General features: G+C 36.9%; 1 protein-coding gene across 1 annotated transcript in view; it reads right to left on the bottom strand.

The window, feature by feature from the left end:
• Window positions 1-18,498, bottom strand: part of Slc35f2 (solute carrier family 35 member F2) — a 58,583-nt gene that overhangs the window by 7,930 nt on the left and 32,155 nt on the right. Inside the window, exons 2-9 of the mRNA XM_048795617.1 lie at window positions 15,830-16,005; window positions 13,495-13,622; window positions 10,557-10,561; window positions 9,533-9,539; window positions 3,769-3,793; window positions 2,981-3,137; window positions 2,145-2,197; window positions 725-879 (exon numbers count right to left, since the gene is read on the bottom strand). Of these exons, the coding sequence (XP_048651574.1) occupies window positions 725-879; window positions 2,145-2,197; window positions 2,981-3,137; window positions 3,769-3,793; window positions 9,533-9,539; window positions 10,557-10,561; window positions 13,495-13,622; window positions 15,830-16,005 (706 nt within the window). The remainder of the gene's footprint in view (window positions 1-724; window positions 880-2,144; window positions 2,198-2,980; window positions 3,138-3,768; window positions 3,794-9,532; window positions 9,540-10,556; window positions 10,562-13,494; window positions 13,623-15,829; window positions 16,006-18,498) is intronic.

Below are 18,498 nucleotides of genomic sequence, written 5' to 3'. Positions count from 1 at the left end.
AAATAAATAATATAATCAGTAATTCTCGAGAGAGGGTGGTCCAGACTGAGGATACAATTTTTTCAAATTACATATTCATTCTCTTGCTTCCCCTGAGGACGCTGATTTATTTCCTCCCACCCTATTCCCCTTGATCATTAGTGCATTTAGCAGAAACTATTAATGATGGGAGTGGGTTATGCTTATGGTGTGCTGTGATGCTCTGGAGACAGAAAAAAATCTGAAAAACCACTGGACTGAACTACCTTTTAGGTCCCTTATGATACAAGATTACTGCCAAAGAGGAATCCATTGCAATCACACACTCGTGATAATGTACCTTTTCCTCCTTCCTTTCCATCAGGTGTTGCAGACTCTATATCTGGGCAAAGAGTGAAGAGAAAAGCCCCAAGTGCTCAGTCTAGTTTGCAAGGTCAATAGCATCTCTCTCCGATTGTTTGGTTATCACCTGGCAACACATATTAGCATTTCCAAAACCTAGTGTTCTTGGCTAAATCAAAAACAAAGTGCACTGCATTTCGCCCTTTAGAATAACTCCAGAAGGGCGATTCTTATTTGGACCGATTTTCTAATTTGGAAACAAAAGGAGTTAGGCTTGTCCAGTGAAATCCTTGTCAAAAGGATGAGGTTTTATTTTTGGATAGAGAGTTTAAAGAAACCTGCTTAAAGAAACTTCTTTTCCACCAGGTAAGTGTTCTTATTTGAACATGATCTATTTTCTTACCTTATAACCAAACAGAAAGAGTCCAAAGAAAAGGCTGTAGAGATCAGCTGTCAGGATGCCCAAGTTGACAGAGGTGGCACTAGTGACTTTAATCACCAATGGCATGAAGCTGTATAGGCAAAACATACAGAGAGCAAATGCCACAAATAGCAGGGCTGTGGAAAAATGGAATATCTAATATTATGGGGAGAAATCACAAGACAAAGTGGCTTAAGCTTGGCTGCCATATAAAACTCCCTGATCCTTTAACACACTATCTACAAAGCTTCTCCTAATGGTAGTACTGCAAATGCGACTACAAAGTTCTCTGGAAAATAATAACAAAATACCAAGCTGTGATGTAGATGACAAACCTTAAAAATCTAATAGGGTGTTGGATGATGAAGACCATAATATCTTGCTTATAGTGTGACTGAGTTAACAGCTCTTATCACCCTCTGCTATTCTATCCACCCTCCCAGGGCAAATGATTCTGTGATAAAAAGTCAATAAAAACAGACTCAATGTCATGTGTCAAGAGAAATCACTCATTATCTTTTGTTCCTTTAATTTGTTTGGTCACTAGGGTATGGTTTGTATAACTGGATTCAGAATAACGTATTTTTAGAACATCCAAGACAGATATGAGATCTTTGTATTTTGTACATCACATTAAATTAAATGCTCCAAGACAGCACGATATAACTATCCTCTTTGGGACAGTGCTAGTCACAATAGCAATGTTTCCGCTTTGTATCTACTTCTTTAACCTTGTGCTAAGCTCAGTGCAAATATATACATATATTCATTTTCTCTCTTTCTCTCTCTCTCTTCTCTCTGTTATTTAATTGAATCAAGTTATTCAAGCATGGTACATAATCGTCAGTGACATTTATGTACTGTTTAACTTCTTTCCACCCATCATTAAATACGGCTCAACTTTGTAATGTTTTGAACAACCAATAAAAAAAAAAATACGGCTCAAATCTTTCTTCACTCTCTTAACATTTTCTTCAGTTTTATTTTTGTGCAGAAACCTAGCAATGTCAGATGAGAGGAGCAACCAGAGGTGGTGAGTGATTACACAACCTTCGATGCTTCCAGTTAATGCTTCACAAATTACAACAAGTAGATGGCAACCTTCACACGTTGGAGGACCTAAATACAGATCTAATTGAAAGCTAGTGTGACGAAGTTCAGTCATCAGTCTTGTTCAAAATTCATAGTTTGTTTTTTTTTTAAAGCTATTCCTGGAGTTAAAAATTAATTTTATAAGGGTTCATCTACCAATTCTCAGAGAAAACTCAATGTAAATCTCTATCATCAGTGTGATTTTACAAAGACATATAAATATTATTAAAATGAAGCATTTGTTTTTTGGTGTGCCTTTCGTCAGTTGGGGATAGAACACAGATAACAAAATTATTATTTATTTACATACCAATTTTCCAGTCCCAGTGAATGCTGGCAATATCCTTATATTCCACAATCAATCTAAGATAAAAACAAGAGGTTGCAGAGAGAGCCACATATTAATTTTTACTATTTCATAAGTAGTTTAGTTGCTATACTTCAGCAAAAGTAAGGAATTATGTTGACTTTTGAATTTTTCGTAGGAAATAATTATCTTCAATAAAAATGACAAAGAATAAAACCAAAGGAGTCCATAAAGATATGTCAGACTCAGCCAGGTACATTGGCACACACCTGTAATCACAGCTGCTCAGAAGGCTGAGGCAGGAGGATTGCGAGCTCAAAGCCAGCCTCAGCAACTTAGCAAGGCCCTAAGCAACTCAGTGAGGCCCTGTCTCTAAATAAAAATATTAAAAAGGGCTGGGGATGTGGCTCAGTGGTTAAGCACCCCTGGGTTCAATTCCTGGTACCCCACCACCACCAAAAAAAAATGATATGTGAGACTCCCTTGCAAGTGTTCTTCAACAGCAGTCAGCTATAGAAGGAAAACATGGCATACTCCTTTCCCTTGAACAAGATTAGAAAGTTAATGTGTTAACATTTTTTTGAAAATAATTTTAAAAGAAAAAGTTCTTACTGGCAAGGCCTCCACAACATTGTAGTCAGGAATCCTATGGAATCCCACATGCATAAGAAAATAAAATATAATAATATTGATGTTTAACAATCCTCTAACAAATCTTTATCAGCTTTCTATTTCAGAAGTGAATTTGGGCTTAACCGAACAAATGAATATTAGTAGTTAGAAAGCAATCTCTGATATATTTGCTTAGTTCGTTCTTAAGAAAAATCTTAGACACTTACAGCTGTATGCCACTGATAATTGTTCCAAATAAGCCCACCATTCCTAAAAATTCCTGTCTGCTCAGCTTCTTCACAATGTATTCTTCACACACATTAGAAACGGCATAGAGGGAAGCTCCAAGCAGGACCAAGAGGTCACCAATCAGCACGTCACTCCCTACAGGCAGGCAAGACACAAAGAGGAATATATTGTCAATAAGTGAACTAGGGGTTTACCTGATTCCTGTTCATTTAAGTAAGATTTTTATTTAACCCTGGTTTCTAGAAGTTCATACAATTCTCACTATATGGCAAAGTTTTCATATTTTTACTCCTCAATAACTGGAAAATAATATTATATTCCATAATATGAGGCCTCAGAAAGTGATTCTATAACTTGACAAACTCATGGAATTTGTGGAAGGGGATATATTAAAAACCACAGGGCAGGAAGCATGGAAACGCTCTTGTCTAAATCTGACACAAAGTCTAAATTTCACCAAAGTCATCTACAGTGACTTTAGATGTCACCAGAGAACACCAAGTCTCATTTTTGATAAAAACAGAAAAACAAGAAGACTCTACAATAGATTTTTCAGTAACTAATCTAAACGTTCATACCAAAAGAAGATGATTGCAAATATACAAAGAAACGACTCTCTCATGAGACAAAACCAGAAACTATTTACTNATACATGAGAAAACAAAAGCACAGAGAGAAGAAAAGAGTTGCCCAAAACCATATTGTCCAAAGTGGGATGGCTGGTTGCTGAACCCAAAAATTCTATTCGGAGGCATATGCAATTTACCTCTACACTCCCACTTATGTTTATCCTAAAATCCAGAAGGCAAACTTTCCTTCCTGCATTCATCTCTTTACTCAGTCAACAAATATTTATTAAGCACTTGACATGTGCAAGACACTGTAAGAGGAGGTGGGAATACAGAGGTGAACAAGATAGATACAAGGCCTGTCCTCAGGAATTATACAAGGTTAACAGATATGGAATAAATAATCACAAAACCAGATAAGTAACTGCAAAAGGGGAATGTGCTACAAACAAGTAAAGGTCAAATTGAAAGAGCAAGTAGAACCCTCTCCCTGATGAGTATGTGACCCCATGACATGAGACAATGGTTTGTTCAAACTCTTGCTTGTTTTCATCACATGCTCCTCCATCACCTGTTAATTCTAGGTCCAGAAAACACTTGTACCCTGATATTGCCCATCTCAAAGACAGGGACATTAAGGGTGTCAAAATTATACAAATCCAAAACTATTTGCAAAATAAAAGAAAAATAAAGATCGCACTTACTTAATTCTTAATTTTGCAAAACTATGTAAATTCAAGGATAAAACATAAATAAGGATAATTCATGATGCTTTCAAGTATATATATATGCCTTACACTAATAATATCCCAAAACTGCTGGGTTTGGATTACCCTGTTTTTTGTTGTTATTTGGTTGGTCAGTTTGGTTTGATTTGGTTATTTGTTTAACTCTTGTCCATGATTCTCTCTGAATCTGTTTAGTCATAGACAAGGCAGATCTCTAAAACTCCAGCAGCCTGTCTGATCCTATCTGCCTTTTACTGCAGTATCATCACTGGCATCCAACACACCATGTAGAAATGGGCACCTTGCCTTGTTATTTATTCCAGCTGCAATTCTCTAATCTCCTAAGTGCTTTATTGAGTTTGCCTGAATAACAAGCCATTAAATGATGCAAATGATAATAGGCTGTCCCGGAAGACACCAGAAGAACCCATCATCATAGCTTAACAAAGTTCTCAAACCAAAAAAAAAAAAAAGTAGAAAAAGTTCACTCGAAACTGTCACAAAAGACTCCCTATCCAAAAACTGCATCTTAAAATCAAACTTGAATCTGCTCTACCTGTAGCAATTTCGGTAAGCCACAAATGACCTTATGAGGAAGCTGCTGTCACGGGAAAAGCCTCAGAAGCTTCGGCTCTGTCCCTGACATGGACCAGCTAACTCTGTGATCTCAAGCCAGTCACTCTCTGAGTTAAAATATGGAATGAAGGGATCAGACCAAATGATCTCCGGTTCACTCCTATTCTAAAATTCCATAACTTCTCATCTGATACCTAACACCTTCAGTCATTTATCTACATGAACCAAATTTTCAAAATGTATTCTTGCTGACTGGTGTCTTCTTCGATGCCTTCAGTTCCAAGATTCTCACTTCATCTTTAAAAGGCATTATAGAGCCACAAAAGAGGGCACTAAGTGAGACCCTGAGGACAGGAGTAGGGAGACATAGATATAAAAATGAGTTAGATCATATTAGAAGCTCCGCAGCTCCACGCGGCCTGGTGACCCAGAGAGAGGCCCAGCCTGAGCTGGGGTTCCTTATTCACCAAAGTGTGGCTCCACGGCTCAACATCAGGGTACATACAGGCTTGAAGCTGCCACTGCCACAAAACTGGCATATCGTGGCTTCTATCAAGGGACAACAATAAGGACCTGGTAAGATGTCACCAAGGTCCCTGTGAGCCTGGCTGCACCAGAGGTATCTTTACTAGGGGTGCTAACAGTTATCCTGTTGCTAAGATAACAGGGAGTCTTGCATGGGGTTGCCTCTCTCTTGTTTCTCCTACTAACATCCTACCTCACAAACATCTCAGCCCACCCCCAAGCCACCACTTCTACCATTAGAAACTGTAAACCATTATGCAAACCCATCAACTATATGGTAGAAGATAACCAAACTCATCATTTCTGATTATAGCAACAAAACTGTAAATGTAAAAATAGAAACTAACGGATCTATGGTTGCACATTGGGTACATTGAGTGCTGTAATGTTAATCTCCCCCTTAAAGGTGAGGTATTGGTAACCTGCAGGGACATTATAAGACAATAGGGCAAAGCTGTAATACCTCAGATCTATACTGCAAGAGAGGAACACACAGAGACATCATGAAAAACCAAGGGAGGAAAGTGCCCCAAACAAAGCAAAATACTACAACAATAGAATCCATAGATAGCACAGTAGATGAAATGCCAGAGAAGGAGTTCAGAATATTCATAACTAAAATGATCTGGGAATTAAAGAATGACCTAAATGAGCAGATACAGGCAAAAATCAATCAATCCAACAAAGAGATAAGAGAACAAATACAGGTAGCAAGAGATTACTTCAAGAAAGAGAGATTCTGGGGAAAAACAACAACAACAGAAATTCATGAAATGAAAGAAACAATAAGCCAAATAAAAAACTCAATAGAAAGCATCACCAACATACTAGATCACTTGGAAGACAGGACCTCAGACAATGAAGACAAAATACACAATCTTGAAAATAAAGCTGACCTCACAATGAAGATGGTAAGAAACAATGAAGAGAACATTCAAGAATTATGGGATAGCATCAAAACACCAAATTTAAGATTTATTAGGATAGAGGAAGGTTCAGAGATTCAAACCAAAAGAATGCACAGTCTCTTCAATGAAATAACATCACAAAATTTCCCAAGCATGAAGAATGAATTGAAAAATCAAATACAAGAGGCCTATAAGACACCAAATGTACAAAATAACAACAGATCTACAACAAGACACATTATAATAAAAATGCCTAGCATAAAGAATAAGGATAGAATTTTAAAGGCCACAAGAGAAAAAAAATCAGATTACCTATAAGGAAAGACCAATTCAGGTCTCAGCAGATTCTTCAACCCAGACTCTCAAAGCCAGAGATCCTGGAACAACATACACCAAGCTCTGAAATATAATGGATGCCAACTAAGAATCTTATATCCAGAAAAATTAAGCTTCAGATTTGATAATGAAATAAAAACCTTCTGTTCTAAACAAAAGCTAAAAGAATTTATAACAAGAAAGCCTGCACTACGGAACATTCTTGGCAAAATATTCCAGGAGGAGGAAATAAAAAAACAACAATGAAAATCTGCAAAGGGAAGAACTACAATAAAGGAAAAGCCAACCAAAGGAGAAACCAAGTCAAGTTAAATACCAAAAATAAACAAAATGACCAAAAATACAAATCAGGTCTCAATAATAACCCTGAATGTTAATGGCCTAGACTCACCAATCAAAAGACATAGACTGGCAGATTGGATTAAAAAAAGACCCAACAATATGCTGCCTGCAAGAGACTCACCTCATAGGAAAAGATGTCAACAGACTGAAGGTGAAAGGTTGGGATAAAATACACCATTTACATGGTCTACGTAAACAAGCAGGGGTTTCCACCCTCAAATCAAATAAAGTAGACTTCAAGCCAAAGTTAATCAAAAGGGATAAAGATGAACATTTTATACTACTTGAGGAAACCATACATCAACAAGACATAACAGTTATAAATATGTATGCCCCAAACAATGGAGCATCTATATTCATCAATCAAATTTTCTCAAGTTCAGGAATCAAACAGACTACAACACAATAATTCTGGGTGACTTTAACACACCTCTTTCACCACTGGATAGATCTTCCAAACAAAAGCTAAACAAAGAAATTGTAGAACTAAATAATACAATAAATAACTTAGACTTAAGACATATATAAAACATTTTATTTATCAACGAGCGAATACATTTTCTTCTCAGTAGCACATGGATCCTTCTCTAAAATAGACCATATATTATGCCACAAAGCAACTCTTAGTAAATACAAAAAAGTAGAGATACTACCCTGCATTCTTATCAGAGTATAATGGAATGAAATTAGAAATCAATTCTAAAACAAAAAATAAAAGCTATTCCAACACCTGCAGACTAAATACTATGCTATTGAATGAACAATGGGTTGCAAAAGATATCAAGGAGGAAATTAAAAAAATTTTAGAGGTAAATGAGAACACTGATACAACATATTGAAATCTCTGGGACACTATGAAGGCAGTTCTAAGAGAAATTTCATTGTGTGGAGTTCATTCCTTCAAAGAAGAAAAAGTCAAAAAATATATGACCTAACATTACATCTCAAAGCCTTAGAAAAAGAATAACAAATCAACCCCCAAAGCAGTAGAAGACAGGAAATAATTAAAATAAGAGCTGAAATCAATGAAAATGAAACAACTGAAAAAACTGACAAACAGTTGGTTCTTTGAAAAAAATAAATAAAATTGATAAACTGTTAGCCATGCTAATAAAGAGAAGGAGAGAGAAAACTCAAATTACTAATATCCATGATGAAAAGGGAAAAATCATGACAGACACTACAGAAATACAGAAGATAACTAGAAATTATTTTGAAAATCTGTACTCCAAAAAATAGAAAATATCAAAGGCATCAACAAATTTCTGGAGGCATATGATATGCCAAACTAAATCAGGATGATATACACAATTTAAACAGATCAAGTTCAAGCAAGGAAATACAGGACACCATCAAAAGCCTACCAACCAAGAAAAGCCCAGGACTGGATGATACACAGCTGAGTTCTACAAGACCTTTAAAGAAGAACTAACTAACCAACCAATACTCCTCAAACTATTTCATGAAATAGAAAAAGAGGGAGCACTTCCAAACACATTCTATGAGGCCAATATCACCCTGATTCCAAAACCAGACAAACACACATCAAAGAAAGAAAACTTCAGGCCAATATCTCTAATGAATATAGATGCAAAAATTCTCAATAAAATTCTAGCAAATCGAATACAAAAACATATCAAAAAGATAGTGCACCACAATCAAGTGGAATTGATCTCAGGGATGCAAAGTTGGTTCAATATACAGATATCAATAAATGTAATGCATCACATCAATAGCTTCAAAGATAAAAATCATATGATCATCTCAATAGATGCAGAGAAAGCATTTGACAACATACAGCACAGCTTCATGTTCAAAACACTAGAAAAACTAGAGATATCAGAAACATATCAACATTGTAAAAGCTATTTATACTAAGCCCCAGGACAATATCATTCTAAACGGAGAAAAATTGAAAGCATTCCCTCTAAAAACTGGAACAAGGCAGGGATGCCCTCTTTCACCACTTCTATTTAACATAATTCTTGAAACTCTAGCCACAGCAATTTGACAGTTGAAAAAAAAATTAAAGGGATACGGATAGGAAAAGAAGAACTCAAATTAGCACTATTTGCTGACGATATGATTCTATACCTAGAAGACACAAAAAAATTACATCAGAAATCTTCTAGAACTAATAAATGAATTCATCAAAGTAGCAGGATGTAAAATCAATACCCATAAATCAAAGGCATTTCTGTACATCAGTGACAAATCCTCTGAAAGGGAAATGAGGAAAACTACCTCATTTACAATAGCCTCAAAAAAAAAAAATACTTGGGAATCAACTTAATGAAAGAGGTGAAAGACCTCTACAACGAAAACTACAGAATGCTAAATAAAGAAATTTAAAAAGACCTTAAAGATGGAAATATCTACCTTGTTCTTGGATAGGCAGAATTAGTATTATCAAAATGATCATACTACCAAAAGCACTATACTGATTCAATGTAACGACAATCAAAATTCCAATGACATTCCTCATAGAAATAGAAAAAGTAATCATTAAATTAATCTGGAAAAATAAGAGACCCAGAATAGCCAAAGCAATCCCTAGCAAGAAGAGTGAAGCTGGTGGCATTACTATTCCAGACCTTAAACTATACTACAGAGCAATAGTAACAAAAACAGCATGCTATTGGCACTAAAATAGACTTGTAGACCAATGGTACAGAATAGAGGACACAAAGACTAACCCACATAATTACAGTTATCTCATATTAGACAAAGGTGCCAAAAACATATATTGGAGAAAAGATAGCCTCTTCAACAAATGGTGCTGGGAAAACTGGAAATCCATATGCAACAAAATAAAGTTAAACCCCTATCTCTCACCATGCACAAAACTCAACTCAACAATTCAGAGATCTTTCACCTAATGGAAGAGAAAGTAGGCCCCAATCTCCATCATGTCAGATTAGACCTCAACTTACTTAATAAGACTCCTATAGTGCAAGAATTAAAACCAAGAATCAATAAATGGGATGGACTCAAAATCAAAAGCTTCTTCTACGCAAATGAAACAATCAATGAAGTGAATAGAGAGTCTACAGAATGGGAGCAAATCTTTACCACAAGCACATCAGATAGAGCACTAATCTCTAGGATACATAAAGAACTCAAAAACCTTTACACCAAAACAAACAAACAAACAAACAAATAACCCAATCAATAATTGGGCCAAGGAATTGAACAGACACTTTTCAGAAGAGGGTATACAATTAATCAACAAACATATAAAAAAAGTTCAACATCTCTAGCAATTAGAGAAATGCAAATCAAAACTACTCTAAGATTTCATCTCACTCCAGTCAGAATGGCAGCTATTAAGAATACAAACAACAATAAGTGTTCGTGAGGATGTGGGGAGAAAGGCACATTCATACATTGCTGGTGGGAGTGCAAATTGGTGCAGCCAATATGGAAAGCAGTATGGAGGTTCCTTGTAAAACTGGGAATGGAACCACTGTTTGACCCAGTTATCCCTCTCCTTGGTCTATACCCAAAGGACTTAAAAACAGTATACTACAGGGACACAGCCACATCAATGTTCATAGCAGCACAGTTCACAATAGCTAAATTGTGGAACCAACCCAGATGCCCTTCAGTAGATGAATAGATAGGGAAACTTTGGTGCATATATACACAATGGAACATTACTCAGCATTAAAAGAGAATAAAATAATGGCATTTGCAGGTAAATGGATGGAGCTGAAGAATATCATGCTAAGTGATGTAAGCCAATCCAAAAAAAAACAAATGTTTTCTTTGATATGAGGATGTTGACTCATAATGGCAATTGGGAGGGAGCATGGGAGGAATGGAGGAACTTTAGATAGGGCAAAGGGGAGGGAGGGGAAGGGAGGGAGTTTGGGGGTAGGAAAGATGGTGGAATGAGTTAGACATCATTACCCTAGGTACATGTTTGAAGACACGAATGGTGTGAAGATACTTTGTGTACAACCAGAAACTTGAAAAATTGTGCAATATACATGTAATATGAAATGAATTGCATTCTGCCATCATATATAACAAAATAAATATATATTTTAATAAAATAAAAAAGAACAATAGCATATAGAAAAGATAGCCACATTGAAGTAAGCCTTAGAGAAAGGGGAGAGGACTTCAAAACAGATTTCTAAATTATATTCTAGAAAAAAATAGAGTGGCAAAAGAGAGAAGGAGCAGATATGGTAGGGGATGGGCAGATGTGGCAGAAGAGTGGGAAGAGACAGGAGTAGAAACCCAAGGCCACACCATGAACTTCAATGAACCACCGTCTGACTACCTGTAATTACGAATCTTTGAAGGAATCCTTAAGAAGGAGGTACAAAGACTTTCTAATCCAAATTTCCACATTTTCAGATTTCCCCTGTCAGAGATTTACTTTAACAGAGAATCAACTTGAATAAATCCAATCATAGGCATCTCTGCTGCTAGAAGGAGCTTTAGTTGTTAGATGCTTTTTCTGAAATAATATATTCTTTGCTAGGACCAGAAGTATGTGACTTGATAATCAAATGCTTAGGTTTTTCTAAGGGGCTACCATATAAGAAATTGTTTTCAATAGGAAAAAGCATGAACTTCAGTTGCAACAGGTAAGCCGGGCATGTTGGTACATGCCTGTAATCCCAGAAGCTAAGGAGGCTGAGGCAGGAGGATCACAAGTTCCAAGTCAGTCTCAGCAACGTAGCAAGGACTTAAGCAACTTAGGGAGATCCTTGTCTCAAAATAAAAAATAAAACTGGCTGTGGCTGTGGCTCAGTGATCAAGCACCCCTGGGTTCACTTCCTGGTACCCCACCCCCCACCTTAAAGAAAATCCAAAGGTAAGTATTTTGTTTAACTGTGTGTAGACCTTGAACCAATTAAAAAACTGTTCATCATTACTAGTCCGATATCAAAGTTTCTGAAAACTGAAATCAAGTAATTAAAATGTATCTGAGTTCACTCTCTAGCACCAAAAAAAAAAAAAAAAAGGTATCTGAAATTATAAGGGTAGATGTGACTAGAAAATGACATTTTCTATATGTACTCACTCCTCCTTGTGACAAACTTCATCCTTTACGTAACTCTGCTTATAATTTTTATGAAATTCTAGGTTCTTTGTGTGCCTCCTCTGGTGTTCAGCTTACAGTTTAGATATAAGGTGTCCCTTGAAAGCTCATGTATGAGATAACCCAAGAACATTCAGAGGTGATATGATTAGGTTATGAGTGTAACTTGATGGATGGCTTATCCCACTGATATGGATTAACTAGTGGTGACTGTAGGCAGGTAGGGTGTGGCTGGAGTACACAGGCTACTGGGAGCCAGCCTTTGGGTATGAATTTTGTCCCAGGAGAGCTCTCTCTACTTCCTGTTACCACATCCTGAGCTGTTTTCCTCTACCATGCTCCTCTGCCAAGAGTTCTGCCTCACCCTGGGCTCAGAGCTATGCAGTTAGTCATCTATGGACTGAGACCTCCAAAACTGCAAGCCAAAATAAACTTTTCCCCCTCTAACTATTCTTGTCAGGAATTTTGGTGACTAAAACAATGTCTGTCTTAACAAATCATTTCCTATCTGGGAATTTTAAGCTATACCAGTGAAAAAAACCAAAGGATTTGCTGAGGATGATGCTTAGCACAATTTTATAGGGGGAAAAAAAGTATTTAATAAAACATATTCTGGGAATAACATTTAATGTATGTTCATATAGAAAAAATAAATTTTTGTCAATCTTTACCTTTTCCAGTGAAATGAGTTTAATTTCACTTTAATTTTTCCACAGTTGCTAAAATTTGTAGGTCTAATACAAACTGCATAGTGAGAAAAGTAATATATCAAAAAGTTATAAATTCATAGAACTTCGAAGTTTAAACATGGAGTCCATTTCACTTCCATCTCCATATACATTTTGTTGCTAGTAATGATGAGTTGGTATTAATACATAGCATCCCCACTAACATTTAAACAACTGAAATTAAGTCTTCCTTAACTCCAAAAAGTTGGAAATTAATGTTATATAGGAGCACTTTTCTTTCAACCCTGCAAGACTAAAACTAATAAAGAAATAGGGTTGAGAGTTCTACCTTTGGCTACCCTCTCTCCCCAAGATGTTTAATAGGCTCCTTCAATAGGTTCCTTTGCTTGCAAACCTCCAACTTTTCTGTAGTATAAAGATACATCCACTTTCATGTTTGAGCAACGCATAAAACAGAACTCCTGTCAACATCACAGTACCAACTGCCAACTAAATATTTGTGCTTATTTTGGTAGGAATTGTTCTAAACTGCTCTAGCATTAGTGGTTTAGGAAATGATTAACATGTATACATTTTTTTACTAATTCCAGGCAAAATTACTCATTACTGCATGTGCTCTACTGGAAAACAGATATCATCCACCTGTGTTTAGGTTATTTCTTCAAGTGAACAGATTTCAATAAAATTAGTTAGCACACATAAGCACATGTTCTCCTCTTGAAGCTATAAAATCCACAGTGGTCAGAAGGCTCCCTCTCACCTGGACACTGGTTAGAGTGGTGTATTGGTATGCTCTGACGATCGTGTAATTCGCTTCCACATCTGCCAGTCCCAGCAGAATGTACTTCCACCATTTCCTTTTCAAGATGTCTAAAAGGTTATCACTGCCTGGTTGAAAGAATGCTGGATTAGTTCATGTTACTTGAAAATAATAAAACACATATTCATCTGGAGATCAGAGCGTTCAAGCCAGGACTCTCTGATCTGTATTCTGTATTGTGTATTTTGAAAGTGGTCCCACCTAAGTTTCATTACCCATAATCCAAACTCCTGCACCACCTTAGCAGAGTCATATTTTTTCTAGATGATACTCAAGTTAAGGTGTCACCATAGACCAAGTAGTCAATGAAAACACCAGAAAGAAATTGAGAGAAAAGTGGTTAAATTTTCTTTCCTGTTGTCAAAAAAGTACAATATCCAGATGAGCGTGGATGTCACTATTTCTGACTAGCCACAGACTATTCTAGGAAATGAAATGTTTTCCTGTGAATTAACTGGTTATTTAACCTCCATTCATGGGCTTCTTCAAAGGAAACTCTGCAAGTGGTCTTTCTTTTGAAAAAGATGAACTGTTAAGTGAAAGGAAGCCAGTGATAAGCTTAGGAAAAGGCCCAGCCATACAACTAAACAAACACCTTTTATTCCACCAAATCCTGTTTATTCATATTAACAAAGAGTCAATACTTTGGAGAATCGAGCATCACAGGAGACATTGAGTTGGCATGTATAGGGGAAGCTTTATGGTAAGATAACCCATGAAGAAATAAAACTAGTGGGTTGCGGTTGTGGTTCAGTGGCAGAACACTTGCCTCACACGTGTGATGCACTGGGTTTGATCCTCAGCACCACATAAAACTAAATAAACAAAATAAATATATTGTGTTCAGGTATAACTAAAAAGATTTTGTTAAAAAGAAATAAAACTAATGAGAATCATAACCAAATAAACATCATTAAAATCCAATTGGCAGGAATATCCTGAAAACAGAGTAAGTCTTCCTAGATGTAAGATCCATGGAAAGCACACAACAAGCATTCCTTAGGAGGACCTCATGATGCACTTATGAATCACATTGACTTCCTGAAGTCCAGGGCTTCCAGAAAAGAGCAAGGTCTATGACTGTAAACCATGTACTGGTTTTGCTTCCAACTTCTAGAACTCTTGCCAAATGTGGTGTTCCCCCACTCCCAAACATGTTTTCCCCTCTCACAACTAGTTTCTATTTTCTTTAGGAAAAAAAAAAGTCATGATCCTGACACATAGGAATACCACCAATGCACTAAGATTCATTTTAAAAGTGGATTAACAAATGCCACACTGGTAATTTTAAATATGATGAAACCCAGTCAGCTGGGTTGCCCATTTTCTTCATGCTCCTGAACTGAATCTTTTTTAATTGATTTGGCGATACCATGTTCTTCTTTTCTTGTGAGAAGGACTTTAGGACTGCAAAACAAGCAGCCCCTAATACAGACAGGTGATGGGAGCATGGTATCTGGGACAGGCTGCCTAGGTTGAATTCCTGGTTCTACCAGTTACCACCAACATAACCTAAAGCAAGTGATCTAAGTGCTACACACCTGCTTCCTCTTCTGTTAAATGAGGATAACATAACACCTGAGCTATGAGGCTTCCATGAGTCCATATATAACAAATGAGTTAAGCAATCAAAATGATGATTGCTCTGGTGGAGCTCAATGTGAGCCTCATGTGACCAACACCCTGGGTCTGATTTCCAACACCACACACACAAAAAAATAAATGTCTAGCTTTTCCCATTTTTGTATAACTAGCTAGAAACAATAATTCAACAATTTTCTAATGGTGCTAGCAATAATGATGTTAATTCTTTGCCAAGTTCTCATCTTTGTCACTCTCAAAATGGACTTGATCCACATGTAATCCATGCGTATGCAGCATTCTCCCCTTGGCTAGAACTAGGTATTTTGGAAAGTAAAGTTCTTGACTTTTCAAGTGTTTCTGATATTGGCTCTTAATTTTATCAACCAGAGGAGAGAAGAAGAAAAAAAAAGTGAAATCTAACATTTACACTTTTTTTTTTTACAACTTCTACCCTGTTACAAATAGCTGGTGCTACATACTTGATTTTAATCAACAACTTCAGAGAGTTATGCATAAATTTCTAGTCACTACTTTCAGACTTTTAAAGTGTCATATTTTTCTAATAACTTTTATAACTAATGCTACAGTTTTCTTTCTTGGTTTTGCACTGTTTTATTTTTTAAGCGTCTAAAAGCAGAACATCTTTTTGAAGATAATTTTATTGAAAAGGTAATTTCCACATTTGACCTACCTGACTGAAATGCCAGCATCGTTGTATAAATTAGGAACAGTAAGCAATAGTTGATAAAGCTCTGAAGCATGGGGGTGTTCACTTTGTACTTTTCTGTCAAATACTGGCTGGTGATGGCTGTCCCACATATACACAAGGACAACATCTGGCCCAGAGCAATGGTTTTCAAAATATTCCTAGAAAATAAAAGAAGATATCAGAATAACTTTCAAGTAAGTTCTATCCATAACACACATACACACACACACACACACACACTCTCTCTCTCTCTCTCTCTCTCTCTCTCTCTCTCTTGCTAAACACAAAGGGAAATACTAAATTTTTTGCAAGTAGTTCCTTATTTCATTTTATTGCTTACTTCATGTGCACAAAAATTAAATTATTGGATTTTAAGGCTACATTTTTATTCTCTTTTACATTTCTGACCCCTCCTCAGTCTCATGAAGACATGTTCCCCATTTAATTGACCATCCAATCAGTGATCACTTTAGTTAAGCTGTTATATGCTATTTGAAATGTGTGTGTGTGTGTGTATGTGTGTGTGTGTGTGTGTGTGTGAGAGAGAGAGAGAGAGAGAGAGAGAGAGACTTCTTTAAATTCAGTTTTAACTCTAGTTAAATTCTCTCTGTTCGGTAAGCATTGGATAATTTGTCATCTTTTCACTCTCTGAAGACTCTGTTTCTTCAACTGCCCTTCTAGAAGCAGTGATTGTCAATGTTGCCTGCACATTAGAAGTTTGGTGCTTGGTAGTGCATCCTTTCCCAGCTGAATCTTCAGATTAGAATCCACCCCAGGCCAACACCATGATGCAGCCTCGTGAAAGACCCTGAAGCAGAAAGTATAGCTAAGCAATGCTCAGATTTCTGATCCACAAAAACGGTAAGATAATAGATATGTGTTGTAGATATGTGTTGTTTTTAAGCCACGAAGATTATGCTAATTTCTTATGTAGCCATAGATAACTGGCCCTTTGTAATCACTAAATAAATTCTTTCATTTGTTAAATGAAAGAATGTAAATAGGTTGTCAGTCCTTGTCAGTCCAAATATACACTTCCCTATTTTCCCAATAGTTTGCAATGGTCAGAAAAAGGTAAGAAATTCTGAGAATGCCATGACAGAGAAGTTAGGATAGAAAAAGCACATTAAGAAGGAAGAGATCATCAATACAGAGTGTCAGAAACTGCAGAGAATGACAGGATGGCCTAGGAAACAGGATGACTGGTACATTGGAAGCTGCTGGATTTTTGAAGGCAAACTTTTTGTTGGTGGGAATATCCAAAGTGGATTTCAATGGGCCGAGGGAACAGAAGACCTGCAATTGAGTGCACCAAACAGAACGCTGTTTCAAAAAATGATGAAAGGAAGGAGAACAGGGATGGGCAAAGAGTTCAAAGAATAGGCAGCAGTGTTGAGGACAGGGTTTTCATTGTCTTGCCAAGGATCAGGGAAACTTAAACAAGTTTGGAAGGTAAACAACAGAAGGCAGCAAGGGTAAAAGCTTAAGACCCACAGGAAAGAAAATCAAGAGATGATGGAGACAGACAGTTCTTGGAAGGGTCAGGAACCAGGGCTGAGAACACTACAACCTTTATCAAAAATATTCTCTATAGAAATGCTTCCTTGAACTTAAAGAGATAAGAATTTGAATTCATTATCGTGTGAACCTCAGAGCTCACTGGTTCTCCACCCTGGCTCATACTACTATTAACAGGAGAGCTGTTTTAAAAGTACCTATGGCTCAGGAAGGAGCCAGTGGCAGAGAGAATTTTTAGCATGCACAAGGTCCTGCATTCAATCTTCAACGGCAAAAAAACAAACAAATAAATAGGATAAAATACGGATTTCCTGGCCCCCCAAACAAACCAATTATTGGACAATCTCTATAGTGGAATCTAGGAATTGGTCTGCTTTTAGGGAGCCACGTTGAGACTGAAGATGCACTTCAACCTTCTCCTGTTACAGCTGCCACAGGAAAGTTCACAGGGGAGATGAGGTGCCTTAGGGATCCAATCTGATTTATGAATTTCTTCCTTTTTTTTCTTTTTAACATTTCAGAGAAATTATGCTTAACCCAATAAGTCTTCACAGACATTCCAAGACTCTTCACCGTGTCATCTGTGTTGAGGATGTGCATGTTTATTTCAACAAAGCATGTCATGGCTTTTTAAAACTCCTTTTAAACCCTCTGGTTTGGGGGCTGGGGTTGTAGCTTAGTGGTTGAGCACTTGCCTCGCATTCGTGAGGCGCTGGGGTCGATCCTCAGCACCACGTAAAATAAATAAAAATAAATAAATAAAGCAAAGATATTGTGTCTATTTACAACCAAAAAAAAACCTCTGGTTTTGATGTCACCTTAGTAGGCTGGGCTCTCTGTGAGGCTGAAAGCTCGAGGCATTGTTCTCTTTGGATCTGAGAATGCAAAGTAGAAACTGCAGGAGCCACAAGTGCCCCCTACATACTTTAATGCCACTGAGATGGGCCTTTCCATCAGCCACTGGTAGAGCTGCCCCTTCCTCTAATCATGACCATATTCCCTTTTTTTTTTTTTCCTGGACTGTGAGGCAGCTCCTACCACCATCTTTAGAGCCAATAAAGAGAATTTTAAAACTATGTGCCAGGGGCCATCTTTGTTGTGGTTGTTGTTGTTTAGATATTTTCTTAGTTGTC

The sequence above is a fragment of the Marmota marmota genome, unplaced genomic scaffold (assembly GCF_001458135.2).
Source record: "Marmota marmota marmota unplaced genomic scaffold, marMar, whole genome shotgun sequence".
NCBI lineage: Eukaryota > Metazoa > Chordata > Mammalia > Rodentia > Sciuridae > Marmota > Marmota marmota.
Note: the sequence above shows the minus strand (reverse complement) of the source record. Positions and strands in the feature narration are given on the sequence as shown.